The following is a 15,871-nucleotide window of genomic DNA, read 5'->3' as shown; positions in this document are numbered from 1 at the left end:
GTTCATTGGCCTGCCAGCAAACGCTCTCGATAGCTGTCTCTACCCATCTTTGCAGCCTCCCCTTCCACTTATGTCCCTGAAAGTCAGGCTAGCCTCCTGGTCTCATTGTGTATCCAGCCCTGAGCTCTTCACTTCCCGCGATGTCGTCACTGAGTCTGGGAAGCACTGTCATCAGCCCCTTTCACAGACAAGGAAACTGACACTCAGATGTGTCACTTCCCCACGGTCACATGGTTGGTGTCAGAGACAGGATTATACCCAGGACCACGTGGGTTGGGTTTGGGCTCTGGATCAGTGCATGGCACTTCCTCCCTGCCAGGCCCTTCCGCTGCCGGCTGTGTCAGTCCATCTGTCCTTCCAAGTCTAGCTTGAGCCGGGCTCCTCACATGCTTCCCCAGACTGTGACCCTATGATCACGTCACCTCCTGCAGACGTTCTTAACTCGGAGGCTACAGGCTTCCTAAAGAGTACATGGGTTTGGGGAGTCCGCGAATCTCCAGGCATCACAGGCAGACTTGTACACAGCTTATTTGTGGGGAGAGGGTCCAGCGTTTTCCTCCATTCCAAAGGAGCCCATCCCCCAAACCGAGCAGGAACCATCGTATTTTTTAACGGACCCTGTCTACCCACCTCCACAACCCTCAGTTGTGGGATAGCTTACAATTTGTTCATGGGATGACCCTGCTGTGGTGTTTCTGAGCCCTGGATTCCTAGAGGTAGCCGTCAGTTCCAGGAAGTAGCCTCAGGATGTCTTCCCACACTCAGAGAAACTTGTCTCGGCCACCTGACTTCAGTGGGCTCTGGGCCATTTTCACCTCACTGGCCTCAGCTGACTCTCCCAGCCAAGGCAGACCAGGCCCACTCGGGGAGAGGGAGCCAGGACCCAGGAAGCATAGTGGTCTCCACTCAGGCTGTGCAGCTTCTCAGGGCCTCAGATGCCTCATCCTTGAAATGGGTTGATGATGGCCCCTGCCTCATAGGCTCGTGAGGACTAACTGGAGTAGGCCTGGCGTGGGCTGAGCATTCCATTCGGGTTTTGAGCGGGTTTTCGCTCTCCCAGCACGCTGGGATTCCATGATGGGTGAGTGTGGGCGATGGGAGGAAAGGGGCACGTAGTCCCTTTGATGGACTGCATGAGACTCCCCCACTGTTTCCAATAGGGAAGATGTGTGGAGGGTCCCTATGGCTCTAGGGAAAGGACAGAGCCCTGGTCTTGTGACAAAGTCCCTCCTTAGACAGTCTGTTGGTGTGGGTGGGTGGCAGCGCTCACCCGTCTGGTCAGGAAGTAAGTGGGCTTTCTGCGTTGAGATGCCTGTCTCCAGGGCAACCGGATGAGCAAAGAATGGTGTTCTTTATGGTGGAGTCCCTTTTAGATCATTGAGTCTCAGATGGTGGGGGCCAGGAAGCCCCAGGCGCACAGTGTACCCCTTCAGTGGGGGCCTGGGACCCAGAGGTAGGCCTGGCCCCGGGGCCTGTGCCACTGCCAGGTGTGCCGCCTTGGGCAGAGGCTCGGGGACAAAGAATGGGGTTGGCCTCGTCTGGGCTGCCTCCAGGAAGGTCCAACACAGCACACTCTTAGGTGACCGTCCCACTGGTTTCACCAACTGCCCGGGATCAGTATCTGCTTTGAGCCCCAGAATACTCACCAGCTACCGTCCTGAAAGTCTGCTTGTCTCTGTCCTCAGAAATCAATGACCGGGAGCAGAAGCTGCACGCCCTGAAGGACGTACTCAGGAAATTCCCGAAGGAAAACCACGAAGTCTTCAAATACGTCATCTCTCACCTGAACAAGTAAGGCGCAGGGCTTGCTGTTTGCGTTTCCCTCCAGAAATCACCAGTCAGGGCCAGTGAGCAAGGCTCGGTCCTCAGCCTGGGGACGGGCTGGCCTGGCAGCTAACTGCAGTCAAGTGGGTGCGAACGCTGCAGTCAGGAAACCTGTTTACGGGATTTTTCCTGAATTTATTCACACAAAATAGGTCTGTTTTGTTATGCAAAGATATTTTTCTGTTGACTAAGTGGTGTTCTATCGATCTCTGTCTTGGGGCACACACAGTCCCTATCTCTGCATCGCCAATGTTGTCACCTACATTGGTGGCCTGGGTTAGAATCCCTGAGGCAGCCTGTCCACGCTGGGGCTTGTGGGGACTTGTCACGTGGGCACACGAGCAGGGCATGGGGCATGGAGAGTTGTGCCTAGGGCTCTTCTGTCCTCACGCTGTGGTGGGCAGGCAGGGAGAGCAGCCGGGATGACAGACCCTGAGCACACACATGGCCCGGGGCAGGGCATAGAGCCTCAGCCAGCGCCCCCTGCCCTGAGGGGCTCTGACCGTGAGTTTGCTGTCACCTGCAGGGTCAGCCACAACAACAAGGTGAATCTCATGACCAGCGAGAACCTGTCCATCTGCTTCTGGCCCACGTTGATGCGGCCTGACTTCAGCACCGTCGACGCGTTGACGGCCACGCGCACCTACCAGACAATCATCGAGCTTTTCATCCAGCAGTGCCCTTTCTTCTTCTACAATCGGCCCATCAGCGAGCCTCCTGGCGCCACGCCCAGCTCCCCCTCTGCCGTGGCCTCCACCGTGCCCTTCCTCACCTCCACACCGGCCACCAGTCAGCCGTCACCCCCCCAGTCGCCTCCGCCCACCCCCCAGTCCCCGATGCAGCCACTGCTCCCCTCCCAGCTGCAAGCCGAGCACACGCTGTGAGTCCCCAAGGCCTGGGCAAAAGGAGGCTCAGTCTTCTCTCTTCAGGGTGGCATTTGGCCTTGAACGCAACCAGGTCCACTGGGGCAGGTGTGGGAGGGGGTTGTCTCTCCCCTGTCCCCTCCTCAGGACCTCAGCAGTAGCACCAGCCAACAGTCCGCCATAGGCTGGGCCGTCAGGCACCCTGAGCCTGGGGCTGGCTGCAGGCGGCGGCTGGGGGCCCTGCCCTTTGACATGAACCCCTTTGAGGACTGAACTGGCCAGGCAGTGGCCCCAGTGGCCCTCCATACGCTCACTGCTCCCTGACGCCGGCCCACCTGTCCACGCACACCAGCCTCGGGTCACCTGCTGCTGGGACAGCCCTGGCCTTTGCCAGCGGGAAGAGGAGGCTCCAAGATTCAGGCCGCGAGGAAAACACGTCTGTCTCTTCCCACCTTCCATATCTGCACCCCCACCCCTAGTTGGGGGTGCAGCCTCTCTGGAACCTCCTTGGGAACACGTAGGCCACGGCTCTGCCACCCCTAGGTACAGTGCTGAGGGCGAGTGCCCGGCCCGGCAGAACAGAGGGAGGGAGCCTCGCGCCTGCACCAAGAGAAAGAGGCTTTTCCCCGATGGCCCTCACACAGCCCCTCCCTTCACAGGCTTCGGGGATACATTCCCTTTACAACAAAGGAACACTGGGAGGAAAATGGAAAAACCCATGTAATAATTTTAAAAAAGAAAAAGGAAGACACTACAGGAAGAAAGACTACAGACCTCAAGATTCAGCTCTCCTCCCACCTCTCTGAGAGGGAAACAGGTGGAAGGAAGGTGGCTCTTGTCTTTGTGACAGCAAAACAAGGAGGCCCAGGGGTGGTTGCCTGAGAGCCTGTTAGGGGCCCACTTATGTCCTGTCCCCAGATCCCCCTTTCCCCAAGAAGACAGTTTGAGCCCTTGGTGCGAAGAGCTGGGGAGACCGGCAGACCAGCCTGGAAGCTGGTCTGCCTTGGGACACAGAACAGGCTGTGGAAACACTACTTCGTGTGTGTGTGTGTGTGTGTGTGTGCGCATGTGCGTGTGTGGGGGGAGGGCATGCCTGTGAGGGAGGGCACAGTGGAGGGTGCCGGGGTGCATTTGGGGTTTGGTTTAGTTTACTTGGTGTTGAAGTGGAATCATTTTCATCCTGGGCCGTAGTATGCCGCCAGCAGGGGTATTTGTGGGAAGTGGGCAGGTGTGGGGCACTGAAGTACGGTGGTCTGCTGGCGCCCGCCCAGGGGCATCCTTCATGCTCCAAAGGCCAGCAGGGCCCAGAGGAGCTACAGGCACAAAGGCCAGCAGAGTCACGAGGAGAACCCTTGCCTGCCTGTCACACCACCGCCACCCCCCTGCCGTGTCCTTCCCCAGCACTTCCTGGGAAATGGCCTTCCCCTCGGCTTCCTGGCCTTTCCACTGGCCCCTGGGAGAACCCTTCTCATGCCCCACCTCTGCCCTCCACCCCCACCCCCCAAACACATCAACCCTGCGAAGGCTGCTACAGATACTGGCTGCCCTCCACCCCTGGTGGCTGGGCCACGGCCTCTGCAGTGAAGATGCCTGACACTAAGGTACCCAGGGGTGGGTGTGGGGTTGAGGGTCTCTGTGCACTTTAAGGAGCAGCTCCTGTGGTGTGTCTGAGGGGGCCCTGGGTCCCCTCAGCTGGGCGGCCTTCCCGTAAGGTGCCTCAGAACAACCCCTAGCCACCCCAGCCCCCGCCGCTTCTCATGGACTGGAGGGTGTGGCAGGCCCTTTGCTGACTTCCTCTGGATAAGCTGGATACCTTCACCGTTCTAGTTCTCGTAGGGCAAAATAAGGTGCTTGGGAAAACTAAATTATCCCTGCAGGCTTTACCCCCTCTTTAAGAAACAAGTCAAAAAGCAAACCCAAGGTACATGAATGTTTTCTGTAAGTGTTGGATGATGGGTGTTTTCCCTTCTGGTGGAGCTGTGCCTGATGCTGTAGGTTGGGGTGGGCTGGAAGGGGGTATTTGTGTTTAGTTTTCACAAGAGGTTGGCAGGCCCCCAGGCAGATGAGGAAATGAATTTCTCACTCTTGTAGGTCATGCTCACCTACCCCCAGTCAGCCCATCAAGGTATTGGGTTCCAGTTGAAGGAAAGCCATGGGAGTGGCCTGGAGCCACTGTCCCTTGTGTGAACTAAAACAGGTAGCCTGGTTCCCTTCCACTGCCACCACCTTGTGCTGGGGCACTAGGCCACCTCCCACATGTACTGCCACCTGCAACCTCAGCTCTGCACCAGGAACTCTCCCCCAATGCCCTTGGCTTCCCACACCACCCATCCCTGCACCGATATGCACATTGCAGGGGATTTTTGGGGTGCGTGGGGAGGGGAGGGGCAGAGGAGGAGCGGCTGTGCTTTGCATCCTCACCCGGGTGCAGCCCCACAGTGCCCCCTGGTAGCCAGCCTGAGAAGCTGCAGTCCCCTCACGCCTGCGGGTGTCCTGCCAGGACTTGAAAGGTGCGGGCGGGGACTGGTGGCTCATGCCCCGTCAGAGCCACAGTGGGCAGGAAGTTCCAAGGCTTCCTCTTGTTTCTGTTTGCTAACTCTTAAGCTTCTCTTTTCTGCTTCTCCACACTGACTCGGACTAGGGGACATTTCTTGGTCATTCTGAGTTGGCATTGCTATTAGTAGCAGGTCTGGGCCTCAGCTTCCAGTTGGGGGTCAGCATTCGGACCAAATAGGCACTTGGAGGAGACCCACGAGGGAGAGCCGGGGCGTGTGTTGTGACACTGCCTTAAACAGAATGCTACCCACAGCTCAGAACTGAGATGGCAGGCATGAAGGGGTCAGCTGGGGCATGGGACTTGCTCCGTGTCCCACAGCAGAGTAGTGGTATGTCTAGCAGCTCTTATTCTGTCCAGTGTTCTTTGTATGCCCGCAAGAGTGTAGATGCCACGCTTGGGGAGAATGGACAGCCCTTGGTTGTAAGCGGAAGGCTGATTCTGGTTCTGATGCTGCCATGCTGGGAGGGAGGGAGTCGGTCCACGGTCAGGAGGCATTGCTTGTAGATTCAGCCCAAATTGTTGGTTGTGTTACCATCGGGTATCTGCATACTGTCAAGTCGGTCCCATCGCTTGACACTTGAGAAACAATGCTGAGAACTTGGCAGTGCTGTTTCTGTGGGTTCTGCACCCCACCACCACCTTGGTCTGTCTTCCTGCTTAACACAGGAAGCATGCTGCCAGGCGGTTTTTCTAGCAGCCTGTGTGTCTGCCAGGGTGGACAGCGGATGATACAGGAGCAGAGTGCTGGCCAGAGGGCCCCGGGAGAGTGCACTCCTTTCCTGTCCCAATGCCTCTGCTCCTGGTGGGGATGGGAGCCTCCAGGGAGACCGACCCCCAGGGGAGGGGTGTCCCAGCATCAGCCCTGAAACTTGAAAACAAACTGCAGCATTTGTAACCTAAAATCACCTGTCTGTGCCCTCCTCACATCCTCTCCTGTGAGAACACACTGCTTTGGGGGTGTCTGCTACACGAAGTAGTGGACGGTGGCCAAGGAAGTGGACTGGGAGCCACTGGGGCTCTGCTCAGCCAACTGCTGCTTTTCCAGGGGGAGGAAGCCCTAGGGACTTGGGTGAGTTGCTGGGGACCAGGTTCCCTCACTCCACAATCCTCATGTGTAATGGGCATGGTCTGCCATGGTTCGTGGGAACAGGCCCCAGGCCCAAAGAGCTGGGGTTAGTCACAGTGCTCTGCAGACAGTGGCCAGTTGCCCTCATTCCTGTTGCTTGGCAGGTTCAAGCCACTCATTTGCACTTAGGTGAAAGGACAGTCCTGTATGCCAGAAACCTAAGTCACATCTGGGACTGGTGGGGATGGCACCAGGGAGGGAATGGTGTGAGGGAAAAGGCCTTTCTCCTCTCCCAAGGTCTGGGCCGCCCCTGGGCTGTGCCTGTGTCGCTGTCTTAGGGATCCTTCCCTCCTCTGGGGGCCACCTTTCAGCTGGCCTGCCTGCCTGCAGACTCCTCCAGGTCAGAGGTAACCGCCCCTCCGCTCCCACCCCGCCAGCCCCAGCAGCCCTCCTTCGGCTGCTCAAACAGCAGTGATGTTACACTTTCAATGTAGTTGAGACAGGGCGTAAGTTATTGTTTGCATAAAAAAGAATCATGTTCCCTGTGTACATTAAAGAAAAAGGAAATGTCTCTGAATTGTATGGGAATAAAACTTGTTTGAAAATTTGGAATAGTGCTGCTGCCAGCTTATTTTTCTGGTACTTGTATTTTCACATGTTAAATGATCTTTATATATGTTGAATTAACAAATATTTTGAGTTTCCTGAGAAAAACAAACATTAATGGTATTGAAATGTGTTAGTAGTCTGGCCGTGTGCCCAAAATTCTGTTTTGCAGCAAAAGTGGAGAACTGTATGTAAAGAAAGTATAACAGTTATTTCTTTGTATTTTAGGGGCTTTAACCAGGACATCCTCTAGATGGTGTTAGGAATGTTTGCTTAATTTCCAGACTTTTTTTGTTTTTTTGAACACGTCGTGGGTATTTTGAGGCTCCAACCTGACTAGTGCATGGTCAGCCGGCAACTGAGGCTGAGGCATCTCTCTGACTGAGGTGTTTTTGTTTGGTTTTGTTTTTTAAAATCATGTATTTGCTACAAAGTATTGTACTTGTCTCAATGGGAATGGTGTAAAAAACTGAAAAGGCCTCATGTGATATGTATCATAGTTAATAAATCCGTCTTGTAAAAAACCAAACCTGAGAGAAGTGAAGGCGGCCCCTCCTGCTGGGCTCCTGCCCACTCAGGCCCCGTGGGGACACTGGCTCCATCCTCAGAAGCCGCGTCCAAGGACCCTCGAGCAGGAGGAATGAGTTCTTTGCCACAGGGAGGGGTAGGCGTTCTCCAGCAGGGCCGGCCCCCTGAGCTGCTTGCCAAGCCCTGCCTGTGCCCGGCCTGCTTCGCAGCCTCCCCCAGCACTTACCTGCTTTCCTCCTCTAGCAGAGTGATCTGCTTCCCCTAGTCGATGTGTTGCTCTTGTACTTTATTTCAGGTCGTTATCCAAAGCACCACCCACAGACCCCTGTGGCCACGGGCCCAGAGGCCTAGGAGATAGGAGAGAGCCTCTGTGACCACCTTCGTTCAGGACCTGTGTCTCCAGGAAGGGAGGTTGGCTGCCCTCCAAAGAAGCCTCAGTCACCCAGGCCCAATCCACTCTGTCCCCGCTCCCGCCTCACGCCTTCCTTCTAGGCTCCTTTGGTCCAACTGCAGCCGTGACCTTCCTGCTCCCACCGCCCCTGCTCGGGCACAGGCCCTCATTGCAGCTCACCTGGACTCGGGGGCACCTCCACACCCTAAATCACCTCCCTGACCTCAGGCTTGCCCCTTCCAACCCATGTTCTTCATACCCCGAAGTTATTCCAGAAGGAAGACCTGGCTTTGCATTGCCTATGGCAGGAGTGGGAACTAGTCGTGCGAGGCCTCTCTCCCTCCTGTGCCTGTGGCAGACATGCCTCGTTGACCAAGACCCTCCCACAGAGCTCAGGCTCTCCTCCGGTCTCCAGACAGCCGCTGGCTGCCCGTCAGCAGGAGCTGGAGACGAGAGGCCAGTTTACAGGGGTTTCTCACGGGGCAGTCTCACTGTGGACGTCCACGCCAGGACCCCTCCCTCTGGACCCAGCCAGCCCTGCCCTCCCACTCCTCAAGGCAGACCCCCAGCACCAGTCAAAATCATTTTCATTCTCTGAATGCACTTGGCTGCTTCCCGCCTCCAGACCTTTGCTTGTGCTGTTCCCTGCCTGGAATTCCTTCTGTCCACAGGCCCCAACACCTCTGCCCATCAGCTCCTCACCTGGTCTACAAGCTCCTTCCCTGACCCTTTCACACATTGATTCAATTTGTTCTTTAAAAAAAAAATCTCTACAGGACAGAGCCGGCACTGTGTGGTGACATAAACCAGTCTTTTTCTCGGGTTGATGTCCAAGTCATGTGGCCTTGTGGACTTGTACCTCTCAGCCTCCCAAGTCAAGAGCCTTTTGGGGACAGGGCCTGTGGCTCCTCCAGATGTCCTCCTAGGATGCCCAACAAAATGACGTGAACATGGTAGGTCCTCAGTTTGTAGAACGCAGTGGTCTCAACCATGCCCTTGATTTGACTCTCCGTCTATAAGCCGACCTCTCCCACGTGACTCTCCAGCCCAGACCTCCGTTCCAAGCACAACGCTCACGTCCACCTGCCGGTGACACTCCACCTGGGGACTCCAGTGTGACACACCCACAGCCTAACTCCTGGCCCCTCTGTTCAAACCTGTCCATCCCCCACAAGCCAGAGACGCTGGAGGTCTCCTTGGGGTATCACTCTCCTGTCAACTGGACCCACCTCCAACTTCTGTTTTACCCTCTATGTAGCTGTTAAATTCCATGTAGCTGTTAAATGTGGCTTTCCTCCTCGTTCCCTGCCACATTCTGATGGAATCTGCTTCAGCCTCCTTGGCCTCCTCCTTGGCCTCCCTGCCCCCAGTCTCACCCCTTCCATCTCCTCTTGGCATCCAGAGGGAGGTTTTCCAAACAGATCTGGCCCTGCCACCCCTGACTTATCACCTTCCAGGGCTCCCCAGCGCCCTTAGAGGAAAGCCCAAACTCTTCAGCCTGACCTGGCACCCTGCCTTCCAGCCTTTGGCTCTCCGAGGGCCCACCCACCTCAGGCCTTTTGCACATGCTGTTCCCTGTCCACCCCTCCTTGCTAACTCCCTCCTTAACGCTTAGATTTCAGCTTCAAGGACTCTTCCTCAGGGAAGCCCTGCCTGACCCCAGACCAAGATGGACTCCTTTGCTTTCAAAGAAATATTCTCTTCTTCAGGAGTACGTTTCTGCTTGTCACTCATCCCGATTGTATCCGCCTACCTAACACATTTCCTGAGCATTTACCCTGTACCGGGCACCTGGGGATACAGCTGGAGCTGACATCTAGTGGAAAAGACAGTAAATAGGCAAAGAAATGGATGTATGCCATAATGTCAGGCGCAGAAAAGGAGTTAGGAAGGATGTGGCCTTGGGGGAACAGGGATGATATTTAGGAGGGTCAAGAAGACCTCCAAGGAGGTGACATCGCAGCAGAACAGGGACCAGGGTGAGGTGAGTGAGGCACTCGCCTGCCTCGGTTACAAAACTTAGTGATCAAGTTATGTAGAGACACAGCGTGATCAAGATAAAAATATTCCAGTGCAATGTTTCAAAAGTCAAAAAAACATCAAAATGAACTGGGTCAAATATATGGTGGTAGAAGGAGAACTGACTCTTGGTGGTAAACACACAATGTAATATATAGATGACATATTACAGAATTGTACACTTGAAACCTTTGTAATTTTACTAACCATTGTCACCCCAATAATTTTTAATTAAAACAAAACAAAAACAACAACTGGGGTGACAGGTTAGCTCAGTTGGTTAGAGCGTGGTGCTGATGACACCAAGGTTGCCCGTTCGATCCCCACCTGGGCCACTGTGAGCTGTGCCCTCCTTAAAAAGAAACAAAAACAAAATACTGGGTTAAAACAGAATGAACACTGTTGAGCTGTAGTGAAACCTGAGGCTAAAAGAGAAATCAGTAACTGAACCTGGAACTGGGAAGGAATTGATGGTGGATGAGACCAGAGCGGCAACAGTGAAAGCAGAGAGAGGAGGTGGGAGTCTGGCTATCTTGAAGGTCAAGGTGACACAATTTGCTCAAGATTGCATGTGACAGAGAGAGAGAAGGCGGGATGACTCCAGGTTGACACTGTAGTGTATCTGATTACCGTCTGTCTCCCCCACTACCCTGTGAAACCTACGAGGGCGGGCGCTGTGCTCCGCAAGCTACAGCGGCACCTAACACGTACTAGGCGCTCCGGAGCTCCGGGCCCACGGCCCGACGGGGGAGAATGCAGTGTGTTACTCTATGCGACCACCAGGGGTCAGCAGAGCGCCGCCCTGCCCAACCCTGGTGGAGCCCGGGAAGTGCTGGAAACCGGGTTAGGGGGAGTTTTAAGGCAGAGGGGACAGGAAAGCAAGATTAGAAGGGGCACTAGAGACTAGGGACGAGGCAGGTTCTGAGAAATGGGGGTGGAAGTGTCCCAGGAGCACGCTGAGAAGCAGGGGGACGAGCTGCTCTTCCTGTCATTTCATCCGTCCATCCACTTATCCAGCCATTCCGTCACGGGTGGTCAGGTGCCAAGCCACACAGTGCTTTGTAGGGCAAGGTAATAAGCTTGCAGTTTGTCCTGAGGGCACTGGGGAGCCATGGACGTGGCTTGAGCAGGGAAGAGGCTGAGTTGGGTTTGCAGGCGCTGAGAGAAGGGAGAAGAAAGTGGACATTCGAGAGATACAGGCTCACAGGGACTGTGCCTCCCAGGTGGGGACTGAAGAGCAGTTGACCTAACTGTTAGCTAACATGTAACAAAAACTAACCGGTCTTGGACACTTACAAGGTATCAGGCCCTGTTTTATTCATTTTTCATGTATCAACTCAATTTTCACACAAACTCTATGACATAAGCATTATCATTATTCCCATTTTCCAGATGAGGGAACTGAAGCACAAAAGGGCCAAACGATTTGTCCAACATCACAAGCTTGTAGTGGAAACCAGGATTTGAAACCCAGCCATCTGACTGCAAAGCCCAAGGCTGCCCTAACAGATGACTACACACTGGCTGGCTTCCAACAACACAAATGGATTCCCTCACAGGGCTGGAGGCCAAACGCCCAAAATCAAGACCTGCGCAAGGCTGTGCTCCCTTTGCAGGCTCTAGAGGACAGTGTTTCTCACTTCTTCCAGCTTCTGGTGGCTCCAGGCCTTTCTTGGCATGGGGCTGCATCTCTCCAATCTCTGCCTCCATCTTCAGATGGCCTTCTCCTTTCTCCTGGTGTATTTCTCCTCTATGAGTCGTCTCTTCTGTCTCTTAGAAGAACACTTGTCGCTGGAGTTAGGGCCCACCTGGATAAGCAGGACAATCTCATCTCGAGATCTTTAATTGTATCTGCAAAGACCCTTTTGCCAGATTAGGTCACATTCCCAAGTCTCATGGTTGGGACGTGGACATATCCTTTGGGGGGGGCACTACTCAATCCCCCACCACTCTCCTCCACGGCACTGTCATTGTTATTGATATCATTGGTATTATTACCTACAGACTGTAGAGGAAGGCATGGCAGGTAGGGACGGCGAGGAGTGGGCGCTTAATAATTGCAGAAGGCACCTCATCATTGCCCCACCCTCCCCAGCTAGTGTTCAGCCTCTCATCCCTTCTCCAGGGGGACACGGCAAGGTTGTGGAGAGAGAGCCCCTTTCTATCTGGAAGGGGTAGCCCTTGGGTTGGGAGAGGTAGTTAGCCAAGCACTGTGAGCAGCCTGCACGTCCCTCCAGGTGTGCCAAACCCACAAAGCCTAACCATCCCATACCTGGAGCTGTCTCTGCAGCTGGTCTCCTGGGTGAGGGGGTCAAGGTGATGATAGAGTGACCACCATGTGCTGCTCATTCCCCAGGGGAATGCAGTGGCTGGTTTGCTGCTTGCTACCAAAATTAGTGCTGTGGCATCCATGTGGACCCACAGCCTCTACCTGTGTCACTTGGGTGCAGGGGACTAGCCCCACGATGCTGATGCTCTGCTGGGCATAACAATCATCTCACTTTGTTCCACTGAGGCTCATTGTGTTCTTCCGGCACCTATGGACAGGTGACAGGTCAGCCCTTGTTGTCCTCTATGAGGTCCTCTATGAGGTTCTTCCCTGACACCCTGCGTGGCCTAAAGGGGACAAGATGGGGCCAGGAGATGGGAGGCCAAGTGAGTAGCAAGCGGGACTGAGGCAGAGACAGGCACCTGGGACGACACCCAGGTGTCAAGTGACACTTCCTCATGGGGCCATTTATTGAGTAGGTGCAGGGTGCTCTTCTCTCATTTCCCCAACTCCTTTATTCCAGTAATTCTCCATCCCTGACCAGCCTCCGTGTAATTGCACCTGCATGCGCACACACACCTGCTTTGTTTGTTGCTTTAGCACTTAGTTCCATCTGGCATACGTTTTTTTCTTGTTTTGTCTGTTGTCTGATACCCCCCTAGGATGGATGCCAGCTCAAGTGACAGGAACCTCTGCCTCTTTCATCCCTGCTGGGTCCCTAGAGCATCTGGCACATAGTAAGTGCTCAATAAATGTTTACTGGATACATGGATCAAAACCAAAACAGGACAACTCGGGGGCCAAATTAGGTGACCTAGGTCTCCAATGACCCCTCATCATCTAAACTAAAACATTTTCACACTCAGAACTGAACATGAGCTTGACCTCTCAAAGAATGCATCCCTGGCATGCTTTACCCCACTAGCCGTCCCGGTCCATGGGAGACATCTGGCTCAGCGGATGTTGGCCTTGAACCAGGCCTGCCTCTGGGGACCCTCACTTCACTACGTGCAGGAGGGGAAGCAAGAGGGACGTGGATCCGACATGAAGTAGGACTTCCTGGGAAGTGAAAGCCTGGGGATATGTTGGCAACTCAGGTATCTCAGGTGTGCCCCAGGAGGTCTCAAGTAGAAGGAGACTCAGCTCTGAGGGGTTTTGTCACTATTGGGATGAATACCCCCTTGGGGACTCGGACCTGACACCTGCTCCCCTAACTAGGCATTTTACAGATGAGGATAATGAGGCACAGAGAGATGAAGGAAGCTGCCCAAGCTCACACAACTGGAGCCAGAATGAGAACATGAGCCTCTGTAAAACTATGCTCTCCACCTCCCAATGGAGGAGAATGTTTAAGTAGAAGTCATTGAAATCCCCCCCAAAAAAACACACACACACACACATATATCCCACACTGCCATGCTCTCACTACATACCAAAATCCTTGTCCCTCTTCTTGATTTCCCCTGGTGACAGGGAGCTCATCACCTCCCAAGGGCACATGCTATCCTTCCCCATCTCTTCCACCCAGGCTGCTTTGGGAGTAGTGGGGTCTCAGTACTTTGATGGGAAATGACTCCAAAGCAGAGGAAAGTCAGGGAGAACTGAATGCAACTGAGAGGCTGGGAAGCCAGGCTAGGACAGGACGTGTGGGATATGAGACCATGAAAGTCTCTGCTGCCGCAGTCTCAGGACCCCCTAACAGCTCCCTCTGCTATCCCTTCAAACCCCAGGTGGTAACCGCTCACTGCTTTGCCTGCCCTGGGTGCTGCACTAGCCCTTCTGGATTCCTCCAAACCTTTATCAAGAGTCCTTTATTAAAGACTCCTCGGTTCCCAGCTCTCCCCACCTGGGGCCTAGCCTGATGCACACCCTGGCCCAGGAGCTCTCCTATTCCCACCTGCATCATCAGATGCAGAAGGGCACACATCACAGAGCAGCCCCATCCCCAATTCACAGATGGGAAACTGAGACCTCAACTGGGATGTGTGTGTGTGCATGAGAGAGAGAGAGAGAAAGAGAGAGAGTTTATCCGTGACTCCGTGACTGGTGTCTAGGTAAGAGGATTTGCATCTGGGTACTTGAGTGCGTCTGTGTCTTTGGATGTATATAATCATATCTAGCATATTTAATGCCTGCCTCTGTTCTCAGCTTTCAATGGCTCAACTCAGCAGTTCTCAAACTTTTTGGTCTCAGGACTGCTTTCTATTCTTAAGGAAGACCAAAGAGCTTTTGTTTGTGTTTTATAAGCCATATCAGAAATTACAGCTGAGAATTTTTAAAGATAACGCTGATTTTTAAATAGCAATAATAAACCCATTACAGGTTAACATAAATAACATTTTATGAAAAATACATTGTCCAATACAAAAAAATTTAGCAAGTAGAGTGTCATTATTTCACACTTTAGCAAATCTCTTTAAAGTCCAGTGTAACAGAAGACAAATGGATCTTCATGACTGCTTCTGCATTCAGTCTGTTTTGACGTCACATGTCATACAGCTTCTGGAAAACTCCACCAGACACTCATGGGAGAATGAAATGAAAAAGGCAGAAAACATCTCAGCATGAAAATTTGACCAAGCAAACCCCCTGAGAGGGTCTTAGGAATGAACCAGTGCAAGTCACAGTTTGAGAACTGTTGGATGAACTTACTTCATGCTCACAATGATGTTATGAAATGGGTACTAGAATTAAATGAACCATGGTACCTGCCCAGGCCACACGGGCAGGAAGTAGTATCAGTAGACAAGAGCCAGTGACCTGAGCTAGCTGACCATAACAAGTCTCTGCAGGGAAATATTACTGGCTGAGAGACTATCACCAACAGGCTAGTCACTCTATGCCTCAGTTTCCCTGGCTGTAAGATGGGCTGAACAATAGAACCCAGCTCAGAACTTTGCTATGGAGAAAAGATGAGCAGAACGCGAGCACTCCCAAGTCATTTAACTGTGGTCATCATGAACAAGAGTGAATGTTCCAATTAGCCAGTGCACACGAGTGTTCAGAGGTGTGTATGCCTTTCTTTATCTGTCCAACTAGAAGCGAGCCCTTGCTCTTGCTGAGCCCCTGACTGCCTGCCTCTCCTAAGAGTATTGCCACATTTTCATTTGTTGCTCTGGTGTCTCCCAGGAGCAGTTAAGTGCCTGGAGACTCCCATGCCAGGCTGCTGAAGGGGCTTGGGAAGGAGAGATGTGGGATCTCCTACCAGAGTGGAGAAGTCCTGGTTTAGATGCCTGGGTCTATGTTCTCTGTGTGAGGTGCTACAATCCCTGAGTTCCCATTTATGATCTAAGGGGGGAGCTTGGATGTTGGGGTTCCCGTCCCTGTGGCGGGGATGGCGTGGCGTAAGGGGAGAGTGGAAATAAGACCTCAGGATCCTGATCTCTGAAGTTCCTCGGATACATGTGTCCCAGTGCCTGAAAAATCCGGATGCCAAATCTTGGCCTTAAAAGAGGGGATGTAGGCTTGGATGAGGGGTCCCCCTCTTGGGGGAGGACCTGCTAACATCCTGGAGTTGTCTCCCGGAAAATGAGGGTATCAGATACCTGGATTTGCGTCCCTGGAGGAGGCACTAACGTCTGAGTCTCCACCTCTACAGGGGGCTCGGTTGCAGGGTGCCCACCTTGCCCCAAGGGTCTGCTGGAGCTCCGGGTTCCCTTGGGGGAACTGGGGCGCTGGTTCCTCCCTGTGAGGTCTAGAGATAGTGCCCGGACGCCGGTGTTTCCCTCTCTGACTCCGAGGTTCTCGC

At 53.7% G+C, this 15,871-nt stretch overlaps 1 protein-coding gene across 1 annotated transcript in view; it reads left to right on the top strand.

Annotated features, from left to right (window-relative positions):
* Nucleotides 1–7,445, top strand: part of ARHGAP35 (Rho GTPase activating protein 35) — a 123,123-nt gene extending 115,678 nt beyond the window's left edge. Inside the window, exons 6-7 of the mRNA XM_019752602.2 lie at nucleotides 1,686–1,791; nucleotides 2,351–7,445. Of these exons, the coding sequence (XP_019608161.2) occupies nucleotides 1,686–1,791; nucleotides 2,351–2,708 (464 nt within the window). The 3' untranslated portion in view covers nucleotides 2,709–7,445. The remainder of the gene's footprint in view (nucleotides 1–1,685; nucleotides 1,792–2,350) is intronic.
* Nucleotides 7,446–15,871: the final 8,426 nt, after the last annotated feature.

This window comes from Rhinolophus sinicus, linkage group LG11 (assembly GCF_036562045.2).
Source record: "Rhinolophus sinicus isolate RSC01 linkage group LG11, ASM3656204v1, whole genome shotgun sequence".
Lineage (NCBI taxonomy): Eukaryota > Metazoa > Chordata > Mammalia > Chiroptera > Rhinolophidae > Rhinolophus > Rhinolophus sinicus.
Note: the sequence above shows the minus strand (reverse complement) of the source record. Positions and strands in the feature narration are given on the sequence as shown.